The sequence below is a fragment of the Synchiropus splendidus genome, chromosome 15, assembly GCF_027744825.2.
Source record: "Synchiropus splendidus isolate RoL2022-P1 chromosome 15, RoL_Sspl_1.0, whole genome shotgun sequence".
Classification (NCBI taxonomy): domain Eukaryota; kingdom Metazoa; phylum Chordata; class Actinopteri; order Syngnathiformes; family Callionymidae; genus Synchiropus; species Synchiropus splendidus.
In genome coordinates this window covers 13418726-13442494 of record NC_071348.1, presented here as the reverse complement: position 1 = coordinate 13442494, position 23769 = coordinate 13418726, and the positions used below count along the sequence as shown (strand labels likewise).

General features: G+C 42.7%; 1 protein-coding gene across 1 annotated transcript in view; it reads left to right on the top strand.

The window, feature by feature from the left end:
* Window positions 1–23769, top strand: part of si:dkey-246i14.3 (ephrin A4) — a 43590-nt gene that overhangs the window by 13736 nt on the left and 6085 nt on the right. The window contains exons 2-3 of the mRNA XM_053887157.1: window positions 12016–12314; window positions 17695–17763. Of these exons, the coding sequence (XP_053743132.1) occupies window positions 12016–12314; window positions 17695–17763 (368 nt within the window). The remainder of the gene's footprint in view (window positions 1–12015; window positions 12315–17694; window positions 17764–23769) is intronic.

Sequence of the window (23769 nt, the reverse complement as noted above, 5' to 3'; positions counted from 1 at the left end):
AGTAAACTTCCTGCAAAGGCCAATAAATGGAATTGAAAGCATAGGAAATACCAAGTGGTCTTGTATGGAAGTTCAAAGCACAAGAAGAGCTCTAGTGATCTTCCCAAAAGGCATTTGAAATCTTAAATATAGATCCTATATATTTCCTGGTATTGCAAGCTTGTGGTTGCATTTTTATTTGAGTAAAGCGGATTTTCAACAGGCTTTGTCTTGCTGTGCAGACATAAACACACACACATTCTATATCTTCCACTGTGTTAATCTTGTCATTTTAGGTCATCGCCGCTCTTTACTTAAAGAGGCAGCCAGTCAACTTTAATCCCAAATTAATCAGATAATCCCAGCCTAGAGTCCGGCTGTTGTTAGCGCCACATGAGACGGGTATCTGCACTTCTCCTCTTGACCCTTTCCGTTTCCTTCCTCGCCCCCCCTTCTTCAACGTCTCAACCCATCGTCGATGTTGTGGAACTTTTTGGAAAAATATATTCAGGGACGTTAAGCACTGAAACCACAATAACTTTAGTTGAACCAAGCAAAAGCGGAGTACAATACTTGGAATGGAAAACAAGTGGAAGTTCAATACCACACGTCCTCAAAGGGAATTTCTACTTTGTAGTGGAACTGATTGGACAACAATGTAAGTGTCCCCCAGATAGTGTGTGTAAGTGTTGATGTGCGTGAAGGCGGGGCCACTGGGTGGCTGTGCGTGACTAGAGCAGGACAAAGCTGGCTGCCTGGAGGGTTAATAAGGGGAACCTTCCATACCCCCTGATGCACAGGCCGATATGAACCTTAACGGTTGTGACGGAGAAAGATGGCGAGTGAGAGAGAAGCGTGGATGGGCCGTGAGGAAAGGGAGGGAGAGAGTGAAGGGGCAGTTTAGGCTCCTGGGATTCCAAAGCAGTGACCGTGAAAGTGCTTAGATAAACAGAGCGATGAGGAGGGAGGGCGAAGTGAGTGAAATGCTGGTGGAAGGAGCATCGGAGGGAAGAGAGAGAGGCGAAGGTGGAGGTGCGTCGAGGGGAAAGGGAAATGGGACCTACTGATGATGGGGTGAATGATAGCAGATGGGAGTGTAACCAAGTATAGAACATTTTAAACCAGTTCACAGAGTCAATGAAACCAACAGTGGCTCATACATGCTATTTAGCTACACTACGTCTCAAATCTCGCTGCGCTCCATCTTCTCTTTTCTTTCTGCGGTTTAAATAATTCAGTATTGGAGCAGGTTGGCGTGGCATGTTTCATCCATGTGTGCTGTCGGCTGCTGCCTCTGTCGGCCCCTTCCGTCAACCGCCCTGTAGTCAAACACTAGAGGACAAAAAGAGCGCGTCTGGGAGAAGCAGTTCACCCATCCAGCGCTGACCTTCACATCATTGGGCGAAAAGTGAGGACTGCTAAAGTATCTAGCATCAGATGTGTGACCCACTTTTAAGTGATAGATTCTCAAAGCCAAGTCTGATTTATTGGTTGGTGTGTTTGCTTTGCCAGTGCCCTTTTCATTATAGCCAAGAGGCTATCTCAGTGTGTGTATTTAAGGGTCCATTTTCTCCTTAACCCACTTACACAGGTGGGGCTTGCTGGGACACAGATAAAAGAAGTCAAGTATAGTTAATAGAACAGACACACAGCTCATAGAAAAAAAAACTTCCAGTACACGGAAAACCTTGTGCCCTTGAAGACGTCTAACCTGAACCCTCATATTCACCATTGTTTCTCAAGGATGTTTGGCATAATTTAACAACCAAAAAACAGCACCATAGCTTTACACTTTGTGTCCGGCAGCTATATGTAGAACCGGTTTTATCATTTACTTCACGCTTGACTTTTTGTTATTATTTCTATACCACAGTAAAAGGACAGTGTCAGGTAGAGGTGCATAGTATATGTTGTTGCCAGCATTATCACCAACAGGCTGTTGACTATCATGCAATCCAGTATTTATTCTATAAAAGAAATAAAAGAAAGAATGTCAGTCTGCACTGATATGGACCCACAGATATTATATTTCGCTAACATTGTTCCCCAGAATCAAAGAGGCAGGGCAGCAAGTGAGGAAACCTCTGTGTGTCTGCAACTGCAAAACCGTACAACAGACATGGCATGCTGGAAACGTGTGCAGCCAAGCAACGCACTGTAACCCCTTGTTGAGTGAGTCAAATCATGTTCTAAAACCAAAGCAAACAAAAGGTGATTTTATTCAAATGATTTTGTTTAGTAAGAGCTAGATGTGTGCGATAACTTATCGTACATGATATACCGCCAAACTCAACTTTGACATTTCTGCATCTCACGATAAATTCGATAAACACGCGGCTCACTCGCTGCATTGGTCCTGCACACGTGAACATGACGAGACCACGACGGTGCACAGCGCTCTTCAGTTCTGCGGCATTTAACAGCCGACACCAGCGTGTGACAGTTGTGGAGAGTGTGGCGGACTTTGGTTCACTATCGTAGTTTTTAAATTATTTTAGGGAACCTTTGATAATGACACTGGTCGACTCTGAGTCGCTGGATGTGTGTTTATTGTATTAGATGGAGTGGTCCTCATAGGTTCTCTGATGCGGTCGCCTGCCTTGGTTCACATCAACACATGCAGGTCTCCTGCTGCGCTGGCACCTCGGCCAAACACCCTGGTGAAAATAGTTGGATATTGGACGGGCCTCCGCTCCGGTATTGGCGGTGGCGTCGTCCTCTTCCGCGTCCCCATCAGGGTTCACTGATCGCGGACACACTCTCACAGACAGCGCTAATGCTACAACCCGGCATCAGTTAGGGACCATCAACAAATTCTAAAGCGGTCGAAGTATTAGAGAAATCTTCAATAAGGCAACGAAAAACAACCCTTTTAGGACAGAGAATTGTGAAAAGGTTTTTTATCACACAAGACAAAGAACTCCACTAATAATCATAAAACAGTTTCAAGAGAGACTGTAGTATGTCCAACAAATGGAATAGAATGAAAATATATTTATCGCGCATTTATAACTTTTTTTTGTCCATGTCGGCCATCCATGATAAGAGCTGCATTTAAAGAACACTGTGTAAAATCCCAAAAAAAAAGTTTGAAAAAGGGCCGCCACCCAATGTCGGGATGAAAATGGAAAATTAGAGGTACCCCAAAATGAGTAACAAACTTTATTTGCCTTTATTCATTATTTGTTTTGCTCATAGTAGCTTAATCTGTATATTTAATTGAGTACTTCATTTGAAACGTTTACTGAGGTTGTGGTGGCACCATTTCCCACGCACTTGTTTTGGCGAAAAGAAAAACTCACAAAAACGCCACAATGCGCGGCGACCTTGCATGAAATGTATTTTACCAAAGATGAAAGCATGGTTGAATTCCTTTTATCCACTTGAGGTTTTTAAATCCATCGTGTGAACCTTCTCGCCTGAAGTGATGGTGTGTTTCGGGCGAGTTTGGCCTCACTTTCTATCCAGCTTGACTTTCAGGTTGCAGCTTGGTATGCAAAGACGTTCGGGCCGACCACTGCATAAACATGAGACAAATGATGTTGACACGGAGGATCAGTTCAGCTGACACTTAGTAGCGGAGCATTTTGATGGATTTCATGACTTGTATGAATTATGGTTTTACACATCCACCTGTCTTTGTTCCTCGTCCCATTAGTGTATGAGCGCCAACGCTATATTCAGGCCCAAGTATCTGGGCCTGGCACCTGCACAACGCAGCCCTGTATTTACACAGCCGCTCCATTTAGACTGTAGAAGCATGCAGAGCACTTATTACGCTGAGGTTTGGGCCGCCCGACGGAGGAATGGACGGAAAAGAAATGGTGGCCGTCTGGAAGAATGGATGGGTGGGGCGATCATGGCATCATTTCAGTAACAGCATGTCTGACCTTATGTGGCCTCTCACCCCCTCTCATCCCCTCTCATGATATTTTAACTTGTCTACATCGATATTCGATACATAGATACTTGAATATGTTGTGGCATTTGTGACATGTTTCAATGTTTTCTTTTTGCACACTGGAGTTATTTTGTTGAGTAAGGTGAGTGATTCACTCTTTTGTTTGTAACTGAACTGATGTCATAACAATAAACTTGTTTTCATTTTACGGCATTATCTGATTTTCCCTTAAAATGGTGGCTCTTTTTAAAATATATTGCTGAATTTACAGTATTGCAATATCACAATGTATCATATGACCACTCCTGTATCAGGATGCGTATCATATAGTGCTGACCCACTTTTAAACAGCAACCAGCTCAACCATAATTGATACTTGAAGTTCAGTCCACAGTCCACAGTAGATAAATAACGTTAAAGATGATTGTCCCATTATTATTTAAGTTTCTTTCTATTTATTATGATATTGTTTTTTGCACACAATAGAAGAGAAGGTCTGATATGGTGACAGCCCTACCTGGAAATCACCATCAAAGTGGCTGAAACCCTTTAGGCTGGTTTTCTGGTGCACACTGGAGAGTGGTAAAGTGGGGTTCTGTGTCCGGATCAAAACGTTTCCGATATGTTGCTCTGCTTGATGATAGGTCCGGTGGGCCTGAACCACTCAATTACCCTCGGTTTGGATGACCTTGTGTACAGTATACAGGCGGGCCACAGAGAAGTTTAGAACTGGCAGCTAATAGGGTCTGTCTTTACCAGAAGGTGTGTGACTTCATGGAGCATCAGGGTGAGGATGGTTTTATAATGCTAACATTCTGGCGACTAACAGTTTGAGAATTTATGGGCCTCAAGGTCAACACTGAAATGCTCATTGAATCTCAAGGTCACTATTGGATATGTGCCTTCAAAATGGGCCACGGTGTGTTTGTGTGTGGGACCTTAAGGCATCTATAGATTAAGCGCATCCATGACTGCTGAGCTGCACAGTTTGATTCACAAAAGGCCTGAATGTCCGCCGGTCATTTAATAGAGGGTCTGAGGGAAAGTAATCGCCGTATCAAGATTACTGGTACAGAGACAGGCAGAATGTATATGTGCCAAATTCATCACGCATGACCAGATGCGTGCGCACATCCATTTTCCTAAAGTCCCAGCCCACATCAGAGGCTCTGATCTGTCTGTTCAGCAACTCCACCACAATCTTAAAGCAGAAATTGCCTGTAAGGTGGTTGAAAATAAATAAGGGATCGGTCAGGTGAACTTGAATATGGATGATAAAACCTTCGATGATATACGTTTGTAAGGCCTAAAAGTGTTTCTTTGAACTACTGATATTGGTCATGACTGAGGCTAAAAGTTAATCTAAGGGGAAGTTGAGTCATACTCCAGTTGAAATCCATGACATGACGGCCTCCCGCCCCTAGATAGCAGTGTTTCTCCCTTGGTCTTTAACGTTATAACAATTCATATAAAATGTCCTGGAATAGTAAATAGCTTTGTGGAAAACAGAAATACAGGACAAAAAAACAGAGCAGTGACAGAAGGCTGTGTCTATATCTGTATGTACCGTTGAGCATAAATGGACCTATGTTGTCCTGTGATGGACAGGTACTCTCTTGTCCCCAGTACTGGGAGCAGCTCCAGTCCCGTGCGACTCATCGTACTAGCACGTACGTTGCTTTTCCTACTCATGTTAATCTCATGTTCATCGTCGAGCTCATTTACTTCTTTATTCTAAAAATCAATCATCCATCCATCGAATTGGGATTTAACTTGAGTGACGGATCTGATCAAAACATGCTTACAAACTGCTTTTTTTCCTCACAAAAACAAAGAAGGGAGCTAGAGAACAGCAAATGCTGGAAATATTAGCTTGATATTTCCTGGTGACCTTGCTGGAAACACACAAACAGGACGGCGCTGATAAGTCTGTTTCCTCTGTGGACGAAGCGGATGATCAACGGCTACGGCGTGAATCTAAAGTGAGAAGGAGAATAAACGGTGATGTGAGGATGAGGGGTGCAGGAGGGGGTGAGGGATTTTGCCGCCGGCTGGCCAGGCCGGGCCACGGGGGGGCCCCAGATGGTCAGGGGTGGGGGGGTGAAATTCTTGTTTTTGCACGAGGGAAGTAAGCGGCAGGTTAGACACAACAGTGATGTTTTTAACTGTGGACACGAAAGGCCAGCGTGTGGAGGGAGGGGAGGGGGCGCTCCTCTCAGCAGGGAGGAAAGCTGAGGCGGGATTGTCCTGATTATTTTTCTGTTTTACATCCGCAGAAACGTGCAGAGGGCGAGACGCAGCCGTGGAATAATTCAGCAGATATGTAACATTATATAGGAAGCCTCGTGTGGTTTCTTCCTCGTAACCCTCGTAACACTTCCTCTGAAGTGGGTCTGAGGGTGGCTGACACCTAAAAGACAGAATGTTCTCTCTCTTTTTCAACGTCTCTCTTTCCAACTGTCTTCAGGGTGTCGTCTTCATCACATAATTTACCTGCAGCAGCTTGTTTTATTCCCAGGTGCAACATCACAGGTTGTCATTTTGAGGATGAAAACATATCGCTGATTCAGTTTGGTCTTGCGGGAGGTTTTCCTTGTTTGTTTGCCTTGAGTGGTTTTATCAGTTGGCAGTGGTGAAGCCAAACAACCCAGTCGGAAGGTACCAGTGAGCAGCGGCTGGACTGCCAGTAGCTGGCAGGTTCTGCGTTTGTTACGCTTCATGATGAGGTGTGTGTCTGTTTGGATGATGTGGGTTTGTTGCAGATGAAATTGTTTTTCTCTGCCTCCAGCTGCCGTAAGGAAGCCACAGGGCAGAGTGAGAAAGATTCTTTGAGAGGTTTAGAACTAATTTCATAACTGCGAATATGACGCTGTGCTTGAACCTAAAATCGATTTAGAGCAGAAGTGAAAAAGTGGCCATTTAAGAAAATGGCATCACGTGAATAGCCAGAGAAGATTGACAGGTGAGTCATAGCACCAATAATGAGCAACCTGTCGTGTTGAAGAAAGAGCAAAGGTAAAGCTCTGGATTTACCAGTCAACCTACATTCTGTGGTCACGAGCTGCCGGAAGTGACCCAAACAACTGGCAAGCCACTAGACTAGTTTTGCTACTCCTCCCTGGTTAGATTGTAGAGTAGCTGAGTCAAACCCAGGTCAGCTCTGGCCCGCCATGGCCCACCTAAAACACCTATGGCTGGCATACAATTAAAGTCATGAGTAAATTCAATAAAACTATTTAGTTTAATTCCATTTGGGGGTCAAGGCTGACAGCCCTGTTATAGGGTGAGTGCAACTGGGAAAAGGCCTGCGTTTGTGCCAGATCACAGCACCCTACAAGAGCAGGTGGAGGTTCCGAGGTAGAGGGCCTCTTTGCTTCGGCAGCTCACCTCAGATAAGAAGAAGAAAATGAATGCATTTGCTCCCTCATCCACTTAATACATTCTACTTTCCTCTTCAAATAGATGTAACATTGAGGAAGATGTAGTTCAATATCACGCCAATAATGTTCTGGTCGATAGCTGTGCGTACAATTCACACTCAAGTGGGGATGACCACTTCTGCTGTGCCGAGTCAGCAAAATGACCCAACCAAACGGCGCCATACCTCCCACCATCAAAGGCCATCTACATACAAATGAAATGCTTCCTTGTTTAAGTGTTTATTAGCGCAATAGCACTCATGTTTTTATTCATGTGGAACCTCTGGTAAGCCATTGTAGTATTGCATATTTGCATCAATTGCGTAAGGTAGCTGAGGGAGTTCGGTATGCAGCTGCTATGCGTTATCGAGTATCTATTCTGTATTCCTGGAGCTGTGTTGTGGGATTTTTGCTCCTTTAATTATTCTCTCATATTAAAGGATCAAAGGTCTTAGCCACAGTCAAACCCCTGCATTCCATCATAATGAAACACACACATGCATGCACACGCACACACGGGTGCCTGTGTCGGGTCACTTTTACGTACATTGACAACACTTGTGCAAAAATGTAGCATTGTAAAAATGGACAAAGCCTGGCCATAGGACACGACTGCTCTAGTTTTAGTTTTTTGATTTGGCACCTTGAGCTCACGCTGAAGGTTTCAGCCGTCACCCTCTGGCGTGAGGGGCAGGACATGTTTTATTCTCAAGTACTTTCATGTCTCTGTGTGTGTCTATTTTCGATGCTCTTATGTGTGCGTGTAGGTTGTCCTGCATCTTTGCTTCTGCACTGGTCCGCACCCAGGCTGGTGTTTTCTGACACTCGCACCTCCTCTGTGCGCCGATGACACCGAGTGCTGTCACCACTGTGGAGAGCAGGGTTCTGGGTTTCCAGGGACCTGAGAGAGAGGAAGAAGAGGCCAGAGGAGAGATGTCTGACAGGGTGACATGAGTAAGGCAAGGGATCTCTGTAATCGCTGCATAGGCAACATGTAACGTGGGGAGTGTCTGAACATGTGGCGAAATGTATTAATATGAAAATATTACTTTCGGAGAGCAGGTTGCGTGCATCAAGGTAAAATAATATTTTTCATAAAAGGCTGCAGTGTTCCAAACATATTTTATGCTACCTGTGGGGGGCAGTAATCTGCATTTGCTACATCTGTTCTGCCAAAAACTGACAAAAGAAGGAGAACTAGTGTTATTAGGCAGACCAGGAATGACCTTGTGTGTCAGCATGTTGGGTGCAGACTGTGTAAGAGTATTTTTTTTATCAATGTGGGCTGGTATTTTCCATTTCACAGTTCCAGTTCAAGTTCATGCAGGCTGCTGAAAATGAAATGGCGGGCTGCATTTGGCCATGAGTTGTCGCCCTGCACTGCACTGATGTTCTGGCCCATGCGGCACTGCGGGCCTTACATAGGTGGCTAACATACATATTTAAAATGAGCACACACTCCTGGGTGATGAAAAGATAAAGGGAGGAACCTGGATTGGGGGTTGGGTGAAGGAGACCAGAGCAGAAGTGGAAGGTGAATGACATGCAGAGCAGAAGACGCTGCGGCGTGTTGACACAGCACAGGTTTATTATTAGACACACGTGGCGTCGCCTTCGAAGCTGCGCACCTAAGTCAACATCTGACCGCAGAGCGGCCCTTGAGCCGCGGCCCACAGGTAGTGTGTGTTCCCGTCTGCAGTGGAGTGTTTTTGCCCTGCTGTAATTGGCACACGCAGGTAATAGAGCTATCCTGGCCCGACACTCTCATGGATATTGATCAGGGGAGTGCGTACGTGTCCAGAGCCAGGGATGCTGATGGATGGCGTCCTGTCCTTGTGATAGACGGCTAATTCTGGAAGAACTCTTGCTCAGATGGTCTCGACTGCCCTGCATACTGGAAATACACCGCCTTTCTATTCCTGTTAAACGACATTGTTTTTGTTGGGTATCCTTGGTGGATTTACTGGACGGCCTCCAACTTCTTGTCACACCCCTCTGTTTCATTTCACTTTGGTCTCAACCTCCTTCCTCAGTCCACACTGCTTAGATCCCTTCTGTCTCTGCTGTGTTCACCTACTTAGCTTCAGACTGTCCACCTCCTCCTCCTGCCCATTGCACGCTCTTTTTCCCTCCATGTTCCTCTTCGCTGACTCACAGCACCCCTTTCCTCTTTCCTCCGCTCTGTCACCCCTCTATAAAGACCCCCACTGACAGACTTGCCCCCTTCTGGCTGGGCTACATTCAGCCGCTCATTCTCTTTGTCAGCAGTCCATGAGAACAGGAGACCAATTAAAGTCCATCTCCTCACTTCTTCTGCCGTTGTTCTGTGTGTGTCTGCTCTCGGACTCTCTGGGGTCACCAATTAAAACACTTAACTTTCTTTCTCTCTTTACTGTACTGTGCTCGCTTGTTCGTCCCTCACAGATGCCTTTTTAATTTTACTTTCACTTGCGTTTCCAATGACACACAAAGCTTAGATTTCTACCTTCACAAAAGATCATTTTTTCCGTCCAACTTTGACAGACCTGTGACCAGATCTTGATGTCACATTTTGCCATGTCATCCCTCTCCTCTCCATAGCTCTTCCAAGTCTAGTACCATCCATCACGGCAGGTTTCACGACTATCTTAAACTTCACTCTGGCTACTCCTCTGTCGCACACCGTCAGTCGTCTCCGCCTCTTCCACCCTCCACTCTCTTCTTCACCTCACTCTGAATAGCAGCATCACAATTCAGTAGTATAAAGTGTTGAGCATGTACTAGTGAAAACTACTTTACAAGTGAACTTGATGCATTTTTTTAGCCAGGTCCATTATTGACCTTTCTACGGTGCGGACAGCACCACTGCACCCGCGGCTTATAGACTGCTGCGGCTTATGTATGAACCAGAGCTATTTTCCTTCTTAAATTTAGTGGGTGCGGCTTATATTCCAGGCGCTCTGCTGTCCAAGTTAGAAAAGGTAATTGGTGGGAGGCAATTCTCTATAGCTAGAGAATTAAGGACAATTTTAACTGAATTTATGTTGTAATTAAAAAAGTAATTTCCGGCGCTACTTGTGAATTTAAATTATGGAGATGTGTATTATTTTAAACTTGAATAAAGTTTAGTAAAAATTAAGCAATTTGTATTTCAATTCAAACCAATATTCATGAAAATGTTTTTTATATTCGGGTATATAAATATTGAAAGGTGAGTTCAGTTTGTGTCAAGCCTCCAGCATTTATTCAACACTAACTTTAATATATTCTCTCAAAATGTATTTTGAAAATGTGGAATGTAATACATTTAAGGTGAGGTGCTTCAGTCATAAGTGCACTTTAGAAATTAAAATGCCCTTACTAATCCATATAAACACGTACAGAGCAAAGGTCTGAACACTGAGGATTATATATTCTACTTAAAATGTGGCTTTTCATGGAACCTTGAACTCCTAAGTGTCAATTCAGTGCCATAGTTTTATTGTTGTCGTATTATTGTATAGATGTACAATTATTATTTTCATCATTGAAGCATGGTTGTTGTACTAAACAAGGCAATATACTCCATCAAATATACTTGACTTTATCCAATAGATGTTCACTTTACAACCGCAGTTTCATCTTTGGATTTCTTCATGGAAGTTATGAAGAAAACTCTTGTTTGAGTCCTAATGTAACTTTTACTAGATGGAAAACGGCCTGTGTCTATAGCGTTCCACTTTTAGATGCAGTGACTTTTCCGATTTATTTATTTATTTCCACTCTACAGCTCGTTCATGTAGCAGGGAAACATAGTTACTTTCAAACTGGAACACAGATCTGCTCATTAATGTGGCTATTTCAGTCAGCTGGAGTCTTCACTGGAGAATCAGTGGGACTTTAAAATGTCCTCAGCCAAGTCTGTGAAATGAACTAAATAAGAGGCTACATACCGGACAGCACGCTTCCTCCATCTCCTCAAAGAGCCACCACAAAGCCAAACTCATTGGTATGGAAATAAGAGGGCAGAGTCATCAGCCGTAATGCCACCATGGCTTTCAGATGCAGCCCTCTACCTGTCCTCGTCTCATACTGCTTTTAACTGCAGCCTCATCAATTCGGCTTCCACTTCCATCCCATGTTGTATTTGGATCTGGTGCGGGGCTTAGTGTGAGCATCCATAACTCTTGACAGCTCGCACGATGAGGCTCCTCTGTTCTAATGATGCCGTCTTGTCTGCAGTTGTTGTTGCTCCAAAACCCAATCAGCCTTGACTGAAGACGTAGTTTTGCATGACGCACACTCACTTGGCGCACACCTGTGTATTTCTGTCCCGCCAAGTTAAAGAGGGGTGAGAAAAGGAGCGTGTCGCGCTTGTTTTAGACGGAATTCATCTCAGTGGTCCTAATTAGCATTGAGGAATTGTTCTCTCTGTGCCTCAGCACCTCTCCCTCGCAGGTCGGGTAACTCCCCTGGCAGTTGTATTATTCTAAGAATTCAATTCCCAAAGCAACCTGTTTTTTTGTTGTGTTTTAAGAACAACAGCACATTTCAATGTGTAATTGTTTTTCCTAATATTGCTGAACCATCCGTCTGTTGCAGCTCCATTTCTGCAGGCATCCACGAATCCCAAATACGCGTCATCTGTCTTCCTCTCGCCGTCCGTCTGTGCTTCATTGCCGGCTCTGTCCCTCTCAGTCATGTGCGCCTCTAATTGCTGGCTGAAAAATTAATGCCATTTGTCTTTCTTTATTCCAGGTTAACATCAGGAGAGCTATCGATCCAGGTCAACCTGAACGACTACCTGGATATCTACTGCCCTTATTATCCCAACAAGAGGTCGGTGGGCTCAGGGCCACCCGAAACGCTGGCTCTCTACTTGATAAGACAGTCTTCCTTCGGGGGTTGTGTGGAGACCAGAGGAGCCATCCAGAGGTGGGAGTGCAACACCCCCTTTGCTCCGTTTGGACCTGTAAAATTCTCTGAAAAGATCCAAAGATTCACCCCCTTCTCATTGGGATTTGAGTTCTTGCCAGGCCACCAGTACTATTATAGCTGTGAGTATTTCTATCACTAACTGAACAACAATAAGCAAATGTTTTTTCGTCACAATGCCACCAACTACACGGAATCAGTACCGCTAAAAGTTACTTGTGAGATGGTTCCTTTCGTCCATATGAGCCAGGTGTTTTCATTCCATTTGCACGTTTTTGTCAGAATGCGGTACGCAACCACTTCTACATGCATCATCTGTTTTTTGTGAGAGCATTGCTACGCCACCAGCGGGTTTGGCTTGTGTACTAACTGGTTGACAGTGGATCTGTGTGTTTTAGGAGCAGCTTTTGAAAGGGGCGGGGGAAAAGTTCAGGTAGCAAAGATGGACTTTTGTGTGGATGACAGTGCAACTGTCTGGAAGTGGGACGATTGGAGCTCACAATTCGACACTGACCCTACATGATATTAGCAGCACGATAAGCAATACATGGTCCACTATACAGGTGTTATTTATATACTATATAAAGAACTCGTAATTGCACCACAATACATGAAAACATGTCAATGAAGACAAAATAGTCGAAACATGAATTATTTTCTACAACACACCTGGGCATCCCTTCCAATGTGCATGTACAGTATATATATGCAGGCTCCATATATACAGTGGAAGGGTCATAGTAGAACTTTAATGCTTATATCGAAATGTTTCTGACCACTACTTATAAATATCAGGTTTGGGTCTTTTGTTTTGGAATGGAATTTTAGCCTATTCCCTGCCCCTTAAAACAAATTAAAACAAATCATTTGTTTTGGAATATATATATCATTTATATTGAGAAGCTTTAATGATGTATATGAAGTGAAATAAGATGCAGTCAGGCTGCTTTTATATATGCTTTAGCAAGTACAGCATATGACGTGGGAAACTGAACAGGAAATTTTATTGCCCTGCTTTACAGTTTAACTCACTGACTCTTCCTGGTCAATATTCTCAGAAATCAATCAAACTGGAGCAGTTTTTCTTTTATGTAAAGTGTGCTTTTTTGAAATATATTATAGATTTTTGCTATATATTGCAAAATAATAGACATATACAACTTCATTTAACTTGTCTGGAAAAGGATATTTGTGAACACAGCAGTATTGTTGCTGTTAAAAATAAAAGTGGTGTGGCAGTCAATAAAATAACAAATAGCAAACTAACAAAACAATATAAAGTGTCTTGAGTTATTGTCAGGCTGCAGATGTGTCTGAAAAGTACCTCCGGCTCTGCGTATTATATGGCTGGTCTCAGGTGCAGCTTTACTTGGTCCTCAACTGAAAAAAAACTTGTCATCTAATGCCGTGAATTCCATGTGTTTCCTCAGTGTAGCTCTGCAGCGAACCACTCATAGACTGTGTGCTCCTGCTAGCTTTAGCATCAGTGTGACCAGCAGGGTAGCGAGTTCTAAGTGATTCATTTTGCAAAATGAAAGATATCAGTGCCGATCAAATGCACCCCTACTGTCACACTCCATGCTTTATTGGAATCTGTCCTCTTCATCAACAAAGTATGGGTGTTGGCTGTATTTTGATATTGGTTAAAGATGCAGATCAACTCTATTCTAACTCTGTCTGTCACACTCTTTGATGCCTGTGTATGAGAATACACTGGAGTAAACACAAGTTAAGTCACGTGTCGGTCACTGATCAGATCCAAGTCACACAGCTGGGTCTGAAGACTCTGTACAGAGGCGCAGCTTGATCTTATAGAACCAACTCTGACTCAGAGTCTCAGTAATTACTATATAAGTGCTTTTAAAACTACAATCATACTCAAACATCCTCCAGACACACAGACAGAGCTCCATGCTGCTCTATCTGGCTGTTGGATTTCATGTTGAGTAGGCAGAGCCATCAATGTACTTGAACCAGATTGGACGAGAGTTGGAAATGCTGCGCTTAATTCATTAAAATATCTATACTTGGAGCCAGAATTTTGATAATGGACATCACAATGATTCACATTATGAAAGCTATTTCAAGAAATAGAAAAGTTCTGAGGATTGAAAGCATGTTTTATGTAAATCTGGCCAGAGCCTTCTGACTCTTTATATCAAGTGGCCATCTGTAAATCCAACAGTTAATGTGTGTGGTAGAGTTCTAAATTCACCTGTCTGCACGTCAATTCAACGCTTAACAAAAGCAGAGTGGACACCAGGTGTTGTAAACAGGCAGGCAGTAGCCTGTTCTTCTTCACTCTACCTGCTATCCCCAGCCATGGCATTAGCTCCCCCATAAATGGAGCAGGAGGTACTAACTGTAACCACAGACAAATGTCATGATCTTAAAGATAAATCTTTTTATTTCTTTTTTTTTTTGTCTTAAAGCATATCTTGGGAAATCGGTTGCCAGCATGAAGCTTTTGTTTCCTGCTCCTAGCATTCATGCTTTCATTAAATCGCAATGAATGGCATCAATACGTTTTGTTCCACCTGCAAGTTGCTACAACACTCAAGTGATGGCTTGCTTTTGGTCCATTATATCTCCACTTCTTACTTGGATCATCTCAAATAAACCAGAGAAAGAACCTGACTCGGTGGCTGTAAAAGCTTTTGACTTTTTCTCAACAACTTGCGCAAGAAAAGGAAAGACATGAAACAAGGTGTAGAATAGAAGAATGAAGTGACAACAAAGAAAGTGAAGGACGGTGAAGTGAAGGAATAAGAAATGGAGATCAATATGGGACGACAGTGGGGGAGACGAGCAGAGAACCAGACAGAGGTGGAAAGGCGTGGAAGAGTGACAGAGAGACTGAAAAGCAAAAGATGGACACAGTCTGACAGAGCTGGATGGCAGGGGAGGAGAAAGGGATGAGAGGAAGAAAAGGGAGAGCAACAAAAGCGATGGAGAATGAGACGAGGGGAAAGAAAGAATCTTTACATAAATTACTGTTGTTTGTGGCTGGACAATGGAGCATTGTGTGGGCATGAGAGAGCGATTCCACACACACACACACAGACCGACTCAGTAGTATACATGTACACACAAAAACACTGCGCTATTGTAGCGACTCAGGCCAGTTCACAGAACAGCAACAATGGGGGTCCACCGTGGCCCACCCTCCTTCTGGTCAGGCCACAACGAGCCCTCGTGTGTTTTGTCCACATCAGAGATAAGGCGTAAAGTTGGTCCAAATGTCTGCCCCTGGGGTTCCTGTGGCGAATGGGCCAACAGCATCGGCTACAGTGTAATGGCATTAGCCCGGGAGGACAGCACAATAGTATTAGAGACACTAACAGCATTAGTTGGTTCAGTCTGTCCGCCACTCAGCTGCCCAGCTCCTCTGGACACTGGAGGTGCCGTTGTGCCAGGGTCCCTCGTCCATGACCTACAGGCCGCCATTAGCCTTCAAGAAAAGCAGGAAACACCTCGCCAGTGTCTGATATCCAGGATGGATTAAGGCTTGTCTGAGCAGACTCAGCCATTTTAATCTCACAGACTCACAATGGTCAATTGAAGACTATAAATGAGTAACTCTCAGAAGGAGCTCCATTGTGTCTTTGTGCAGGACATGTATACCAGGTGTAAGACGGTGGTGAGGTGTGCTGCAGGTGGAACAGAGGAGTTCAAGGTGGAGGTGGGACTGCACCAAGGCTCAGCTCCCTTCTTGTTTGCCATGGTGATGGACAGGTTGACAGATGAGGTTAGACAAGAAGCCCTTTGGACGATGATGTTTGCTGATGACATTGTGATCTGTGGTAAGAGCAGGGAGCAAGTGGAAGATAAGCTAGAGAGGTGGAGGTTTGCCTGAGAAAGGAGAGGAATGAAGGTTAGCCGCAGCAAGACGGAATACGTGTGTGTGAATGAGAGAGACCCAAGTGGACAGGTGAAGTTACAGGACGCAGAGATAAAGAAGGTGGAGGATTTGAAGTACTTCGGGAAATTGTCCACACTGTGACAGGTGTTTTAGTGTATTCTGGGTGTCCAGAGTAACACACTGTTTGATCTACAACTCCAGCCTTTTTATTGTTTAACCATAATAGTAATCATCACAATGTTTTGCTCTAATATTTCTAAAGCAATAGTTTTTTTCTCTGCGTGAGACCCATGTCCTTGCCACCTCACTGTGGTGAAGTGGTGCCATTGATTGTTGGTGTCTTCCATGGCAAACAGGTCCGAGTTTAAGGACCCCAGGACTCAATGTCTTTTGGAGCCTTGTGATAGTGAAAAGCTCAGGAAAATGGCAGAGCAGCTGGCTTCGAAAACCTGTAGTCAATTCCAAAAATGGAAACCACAGGTTTGACTCAGATGGTTTGGACTTGTGGAGAGGCGCGTCAGACGGTAGGGTGCAAGATGGAGGAGGCTTACTGCCTGTGGCAACAACTAATGGGAGAACCTGAAAGATGTTGCAAGTGTGGTCAAGTCACAGCCATCCATACGAAGTATGGGGTTGTTGGGTTATTGTAGTTGTCACCTGGATGCTTTACATGTTGGACGGGTATCAAGGAGGAATCATTATTGAGATTTGGTAGTGTTCAAGATGAGGAAACTGGAAGAAAAGGAAACTTCAAAGTCACATGAAAATGAAATATTATACGAGAAATTGATGGATATTTTGAATCTCAACTAGCTGAGCGCTTAGTCAGTAGAGTAACATGTTTTATACGCAGCCGCTCTTGTCAGATATGCCATGCAGGGGGTTTAAATATTAAGAGGCACGCTAGGTTTGCCTCATCGCACTCTGTAGCGCCTCTTTGACTTTGTGCTGTGAAGATATCCATCCTGAAATGTGTATTTCAATCCCACAGTGCGTACTATGGCTCTATTTTGAAACCCATGTGAGTGCTTGTGTGTCTGTGCCCTGTGATGGACTGACAACACACCCAGGGAGCCCACATCCCTCAGCTGTGGCTGTGATGTGCTCCAGAAAGTGGAAGCTTGAATCATATATTTTAATGAAAAAACATACTTTGCTAATAAAAATGCTTTTCAAGGACAGTTTGCTTTGAACGGATATTCCTATTTTGTCTTTTATATTTCGGGACATCCGGTTGTTATGTGCAGGTTTTACAGTCATGATGGAAATTCAGACAGACGCTTCGATATAAACTCATATTGAATTTGCAGCCGCTTGTGAATTATTCACCAGTGGAACTCCAAACGGCCTTTTCCAAACAGATTTGTTCTCCAGAAGCGGTTTAAAAATGACAGCTAATATTGCCAATGCTGTCCCACATGAGCTCAAATCTTACGTTTGTGCACTCGATTACATTTCTTTATTGTTTTTATTTACTAGTTTAAACAACTGCGTCCGTTTCGTTTGCAGTGGTAGGTCATTTGTTTCCAGCGTTAACGTGACGGAGCGTTAAAATAACCATTATGTTCTCTTGTTGTTCTTGCAGTTCCATGAAACTGCAACATGATCATCTTTCTTTGACTCTTCTTGATCTATTTCAGCTCTACCCACAGATGAAGGCCCTCCTCTGCCATGTATGAAGCTGCGTGTCACCGTGTGCTGTGCGCCCAGTGAGTACACTCCTCTTTTCATCCTTTGCTTCTTTCATCCTTCTGCTTTTTTCTCCCAGACTCTTCTCTCCGCCTCTCAGATCTCTACTATTGCATGATGCTGAGGTGCCACTTCATTCCTCATCTCCCTCATTACTATTCCTTCTAGTTCTTCACTTCTTTTTCACCAACTCTGACGCTCTAATTCTCTTTATCAATGAAGCTAAAAATGACTTTGCCCTCCAGAACCTTCTCCTTGCATTACCCTACATTCGTGATGTGGAACTTACTACTTTTTAAAAAGTACATCAAACAGCTCTTTGCTCTGTGTTATGTTGGTAGTAATTCCTGAATCAGGTCTTCACACTTGCTCATATTGAGGTGTTTTTAACATCATGTTGTACCTTTTCTTTGATGATTTCTCTTTTTTTTATGCTCACATATGCACTCATAACAGAGTATGCCAGTTTCTGGTTTGGAAACACAACATTCTGTGGCAATGGGTGAATGTGGCGAAAACACAAATCCAGTCAGGAAGTTGTTTTAAATCGGTGAACAGAGCTGAGCTGCGTTCATCCTCAATACTTTAGTACACAGTGAATTATAGTGAGAACTGACCAGGTTTCTTTTTTGCTACAGTACTGGCAATAATGCTATGCCAGTCACTTAGGATTTGAAGCTGTCGACATGGTTTTGTTTTTTATTGTTGTAATTCCACTTTTATTCTAGTCTATTCTATGTGCTGCCGCTTTGGTTTTTATAAGTTTTAATCACCTAAAGTATGTGTTCACGTTCGTCTACCCTTGTTAGTGGTGGATTAAATGTCTGTTCATCTTGGTCATCCACAGCCGTTTTTGTCCAGTCTCTTTCTCATTCTTTTTAAGTCTGCAGTAAAAATACTGACCATTACGAGCAGTGGTCTGGGATGCATTTTAACTTTTAATGACCTGTTTGAAAAGCATATTTTAATAAGCTCTTTTATATGTATTTTTAGCTACAAGTAACATCCGGCTTACGACCGGTGGATCAGAACCGATGCCGGTCGTAAGTCGGATGTTACTTGTAGCTAAAAATTCAGATTGGACCTAAGTCGAATGCCATTCAAAATGCCCAACGCGCCGGGTATAGGTACTACTGTATAGGATACACAATGTCAATCTGTTGCGTTTTTAAGCAACTTTTTCTATTGAATACTATTATATACCAAGCTATTTACAGCCGTGTCGTTCGCGTTGCTGGGCTGCTACGTGTGCTGTGCCAACGCAGTCGGATGTTACTTGTATTTTAATGCTATTTTGCCTCCTAAAAAACAAATATCGATTGAGTATTTGGATAGCATTAATTGTTTCAAAATAGTCCTCACTACTCGTGGCATTTTTCCGAAACGTATGTACATTATAATCAATCCTTGTGTAAAAAGAAACTGTAAAGTATGTGTCTAGGACAAATAGTTACACTTAAAGTCAGTCAATAACAAACTTAACAGTAAGAAAACATGAAATGATCTGAACTTCAGCCCACTTTTCTGACTGAAACACCATTGGGGTAGAGCCACGATGAATTCCTGTGCTGTCATGAGGGGACACCGTCCTCGGCAGGGGATCAGCTGGCAAATTGTCGAATTACTGGACTTTGTCTAAGATATAAATGTTTTCGTTGACAAAAATTTAGACATGTTTTATCAAAGTTGGTGTTTTTCTTCAACTATATTTGCTCTCATTTTTAATGTATATGTGAACTGTATTTCATTTGATATTGTTGTAGTTATCATAGATATCGGCATCAGCAGCATTGTTGTTACGTCTTGTTTTGTTTTCCTCACGATAGGTTATGGTAGGTTTGTCAAAGTAATATTTTATTGTCATTTTTGCGCTCAGGATATTCGAGTTTTACACATATATTAAGTAGCTGGTTCTGCTATGTTTGAATTTAGCTTTTATCTGAGTTACCAGTTAGTTTTATTAGCTTTTTAAATCCCCGGCCAATTTTACTGGAACAAATCCAATGACCATTTTCATGGTGTCATTTTATAGTGATGAATGTTTAGTCAGCAATTCTATATAATTATGTTTATATATTTTAGAATTACCAAAATCTGGTAACTTTCCAACACTACAAACACTCTTCTTTCCCCATCTCTTGTCTCACTTGTCCTCCCAGTCTCCGTCTCTCCATCCCAGTGTGAAATTCCCAGGGTTGATCTAATCCAGAGCCGCCTGGAGAAATGTTAGTCTTCCAGCCCAGTGAGCCGCCAGTTCCAGTTGGGAATGCTTCCCGGTCACTGTGGGAATCCCAGTACAGTTTGCGTGCGTTAGTGTACGTGTGTATTTCGGAGGTTTGTGCACTTAGTGCTTTAGTGCAATTCTGCGTGAGCTCTACTGACCTTTACATGTTGTTTTGTGTGTGTGTGTGTGTGTGTGTGCGTATGTGGGCGTGGTCACTCCCTTGCGTGCCAGAGACGTCTGTCCCAGTTCCCAACCCATGGATCTGCAGGGGGCTCGTAGACACACACTCACTTCCTGAAAAAATAGTCCATGCTTCTGTTTTTTGTTTTTTGATTTCTTTTTTCCCCGAAGACTTATCCATGGCTATTATTATTGTTATTATTATTATTATTATATTTTGTTGTTATTATTAATAATAACAATACAATAATAAATAAATTAAATAATAGTAATTCTGTTTTGTCTTTAATCTCTTTTTCATCTTTTCTGCCACGACAGTTTGGATTGCACATCCCTTTTTTTTTCCCAAATTCAAATACTTCACTTCTTCCTCATTTCTTTGTCTCTCCTTCCCATCTTTGTTTCGTAACCCACACTAATCCTGACTAAATTTTGGCATTTCTCCCTCTTTCCTCATCGTCTCATCTTCTCTTTACCTCCTCAATCCGGCCTCTTTCTCTGGTCTTTGTCATTCCTGAAGTGGCACTAATCCTCCTCTTCTCTCTGTCTCCCACACTGTCTCCTCCCTTTCTCATTTTTATGATCTTACACTACTGAAGCAAAACTAATCTCGGCGGCATCCACCAGCGGCCTCTTCCAGCCTCCTGACTCCGCCCATCCTCCCACCTCATCACTGCTACCTTTGGCTTCTTCTCCATCTCTGCTGCATCTCCTCATTAACGCCACACTCAGATATTGATTTGCGTCTCTTGCTTTGATTTTATGGCTGTTTTTAAATATAATACTATTATAAAAATAAAATATGGTTTTATTTAGTATTGGTTAAAAAGGACAACACCAATAACAACATTAATATTTTGTTCCAAAACATCCATGTATCCTACATCCATGTCATAATACAAAGTTAAAATACACAATTATTTATTATTATTATCATTGTTGTTATTTTTATTGTCATTATTATCATATAGAATTATTATTGCTTTGAATCATTATTCAATACATATTTTTGAAATATGTATTAACATTCTTTTGTCCCTTTTAATTATTATTTATTATAAATTTATTTCATTAAATGTATTTTAATTGAGCCAGGAGAAGCTGTTTTCTCTTTGGCTTTTATTATTTCATAGGATTGAAATAAACATTAATTCATTCAATAAACTAATGTAAATCATCCTTCACCAGCCAATGGTTCACTCAACAGAAATAAATAAATGAAAAAAAAAAATGGCCATTTGAATCTGAGAGTGTTTTAGAGCATTAGACTATTTGCAGCAATCCATCCATCCATCTTGGAAATCTTCAAAACCCAAACATCTCTAAACCCCAGTTTGATAAAGGTTGTGTTCTTCATTGTCTTCACCGACGTCATCATGATTTTATTCTCTTTCTGGTGAGACAGAAACAGCAGTTTATTAGAGCTGGAGCGTTCAGACATTAACCGTTGTCATCTGAAGTGTTTTGTTTATTCCAACTTTTATCATATTTGTGAGCTTGTGGAACTCTTAAGCGTTAGCACCCACAGGCGGAAACATGAATCCGCTCGCATCACCTCTTCCTCTCTTTTATCTGACAGGTAGCTCCACTGGTGTGTGTGTGTGTGTGTGTGTGTGTGTGTGTGTGTGTGTGTGTGGCCCTGGATGGTGGCAGCTCTTGTCCTTCAGCTGCATCTCATCTCTTATCTGGACTTCAATCCCCGTGCCTCCCGTCTCTCGCTCCAAACTAGTTTTTGTGAAGAGCAGCGGTGTAGATCCATGAGGGGCTGCCCTCTTGTGATAGTTTGAATTAATTACCCGCAACACACACACACACACACACACACACACACACACACACACACACACACACACACAGGCATCACACCTATCTGAAGGGCAGAGTAATGACAGTGAGAAGTCAGGTGCGTCTCCTCATTGTTCCAAGGTCACTTCACCACACCAGTCCCTTGGTCTCGTCTCCAGTGTGTCAGTGTGTGTTTATCGTCTTAATTTAACCCAAGAACACAGCAGAAGCAGCAGGACTGACTCACACACACTGGCACAAGAGACTAATGGTGACTATTCCAGGGTCACAGGGAGGATGAAGGACAGCAGACTTTATTCTGATAATACTTGCCTTGTTGAAGCACAAACTCAACTGATCTGAATATGAACAGTGCAGCAGTCCCAGGTCAGTTTTATTTTAAAAACATCATGACGGAAACCTTCCAAGGTTTTTGGAGTCACTCTTTTGTTTAATCTTCTTAGGTTTCATTACATTTTTCAGATCAACAGTCATAGTTAGAACAGCACTTCAAATGAGAAGGAAGTGAACTCTTCAAGCCCTACTTCAGTTTATGACTTCATATTGGTATCAACATGAGATTAGGGGTCATTCCTGTCTTTGTGTTGGCATTTGTATTTTTCTACATGGCCTGGGATCCATATTAGGCCCAGATCAGGATATATTAAATAAACCACAAAAAATTAAATGCTCTGCAGAATAGGCAATATTTTGGCTTCAAATAGTCCAATTCTCTATTTTTATTCCATAATAATTTAAATAATCGTGATTTTACGTACACATTTACTCAATGTATTTTGCTGTTCCTGAACAAAAGAGGGAATCATTTTATTCATGGCGATATATAACACATTTCGGCTGCAGAGAATCCGATGTGTTTACGATAGCTTTGTCAAAACAGCGTAGCCCAAACCTGCCGCATGTTGAGTGAGATCAGAAGAGAAAAAAAACAGGGGTGACCCCTGCGTTAAATGACCAAACCCTCACCACATTACTGAGCCAGCATGTGTCAGAGAACCCTAACATCATCCGCGGATCAGCCACCATTTTTGTTTTCTCTCCAGCTCACGTGGTTCAAGTGCCGCGTCTCCTAAAGGTGGTCACCTCCGCTTATTTCAAGCCACCTCGCCACCCAAATTCCTCTTTTGTTTATCTCTCCTCTTATCGCTCTGCTTACGCCTCCATCCGCCGTCCTAGCACCAGAAAACCATCCCAGCCCGACTTCCCTCTCTCTCTAATTGATTCTCTTTCTCTCCTCTTTTTCCTGACACTCTCCTGCTGCGAGTGGACCATTGCATTCGTTGTAGTCGCCGTTGCTTCTGCACTTCCCTTCTCTTCCCGTCTTTTTCTTTTCTTGAGTCCAGTCTTAAATCGTAGCCCCCTGCCCTCACGCCCCTCTGAATATTTTGTACCCTTTGAACTCAGCACATGAATGCATGTCCAGACTTGGATCATTAAGGGTCACGGATTCTTCCCATTTTCTCCCTTGAAAAAAGAAAAAAAAATATATAAATAAATCAATAAATAAAATAGAAATAGCCATTTTCCTTTTTTAAACTTTATCATGAGATGTATTTTTTTAATTCCTGGCACAAATGAAATGGCTTCCTCCAGCTGCGTTGTGGCACACTGTGGCACAAAAGGGGGTTCTGTTACACACGCACACTTGCAGTCAGCCTCCGCCCGCCATTTTGTGGCAGAAACCTCCATGACGAGAACTATGATGTTGATATCAGTGATGAATATATATTAACGAGAATTATACATACAATTGTTCACTATTTTAAAAAAAACAGTGCAAAATGAATTAATGTAATTTATGAATCGTCGTACAAGA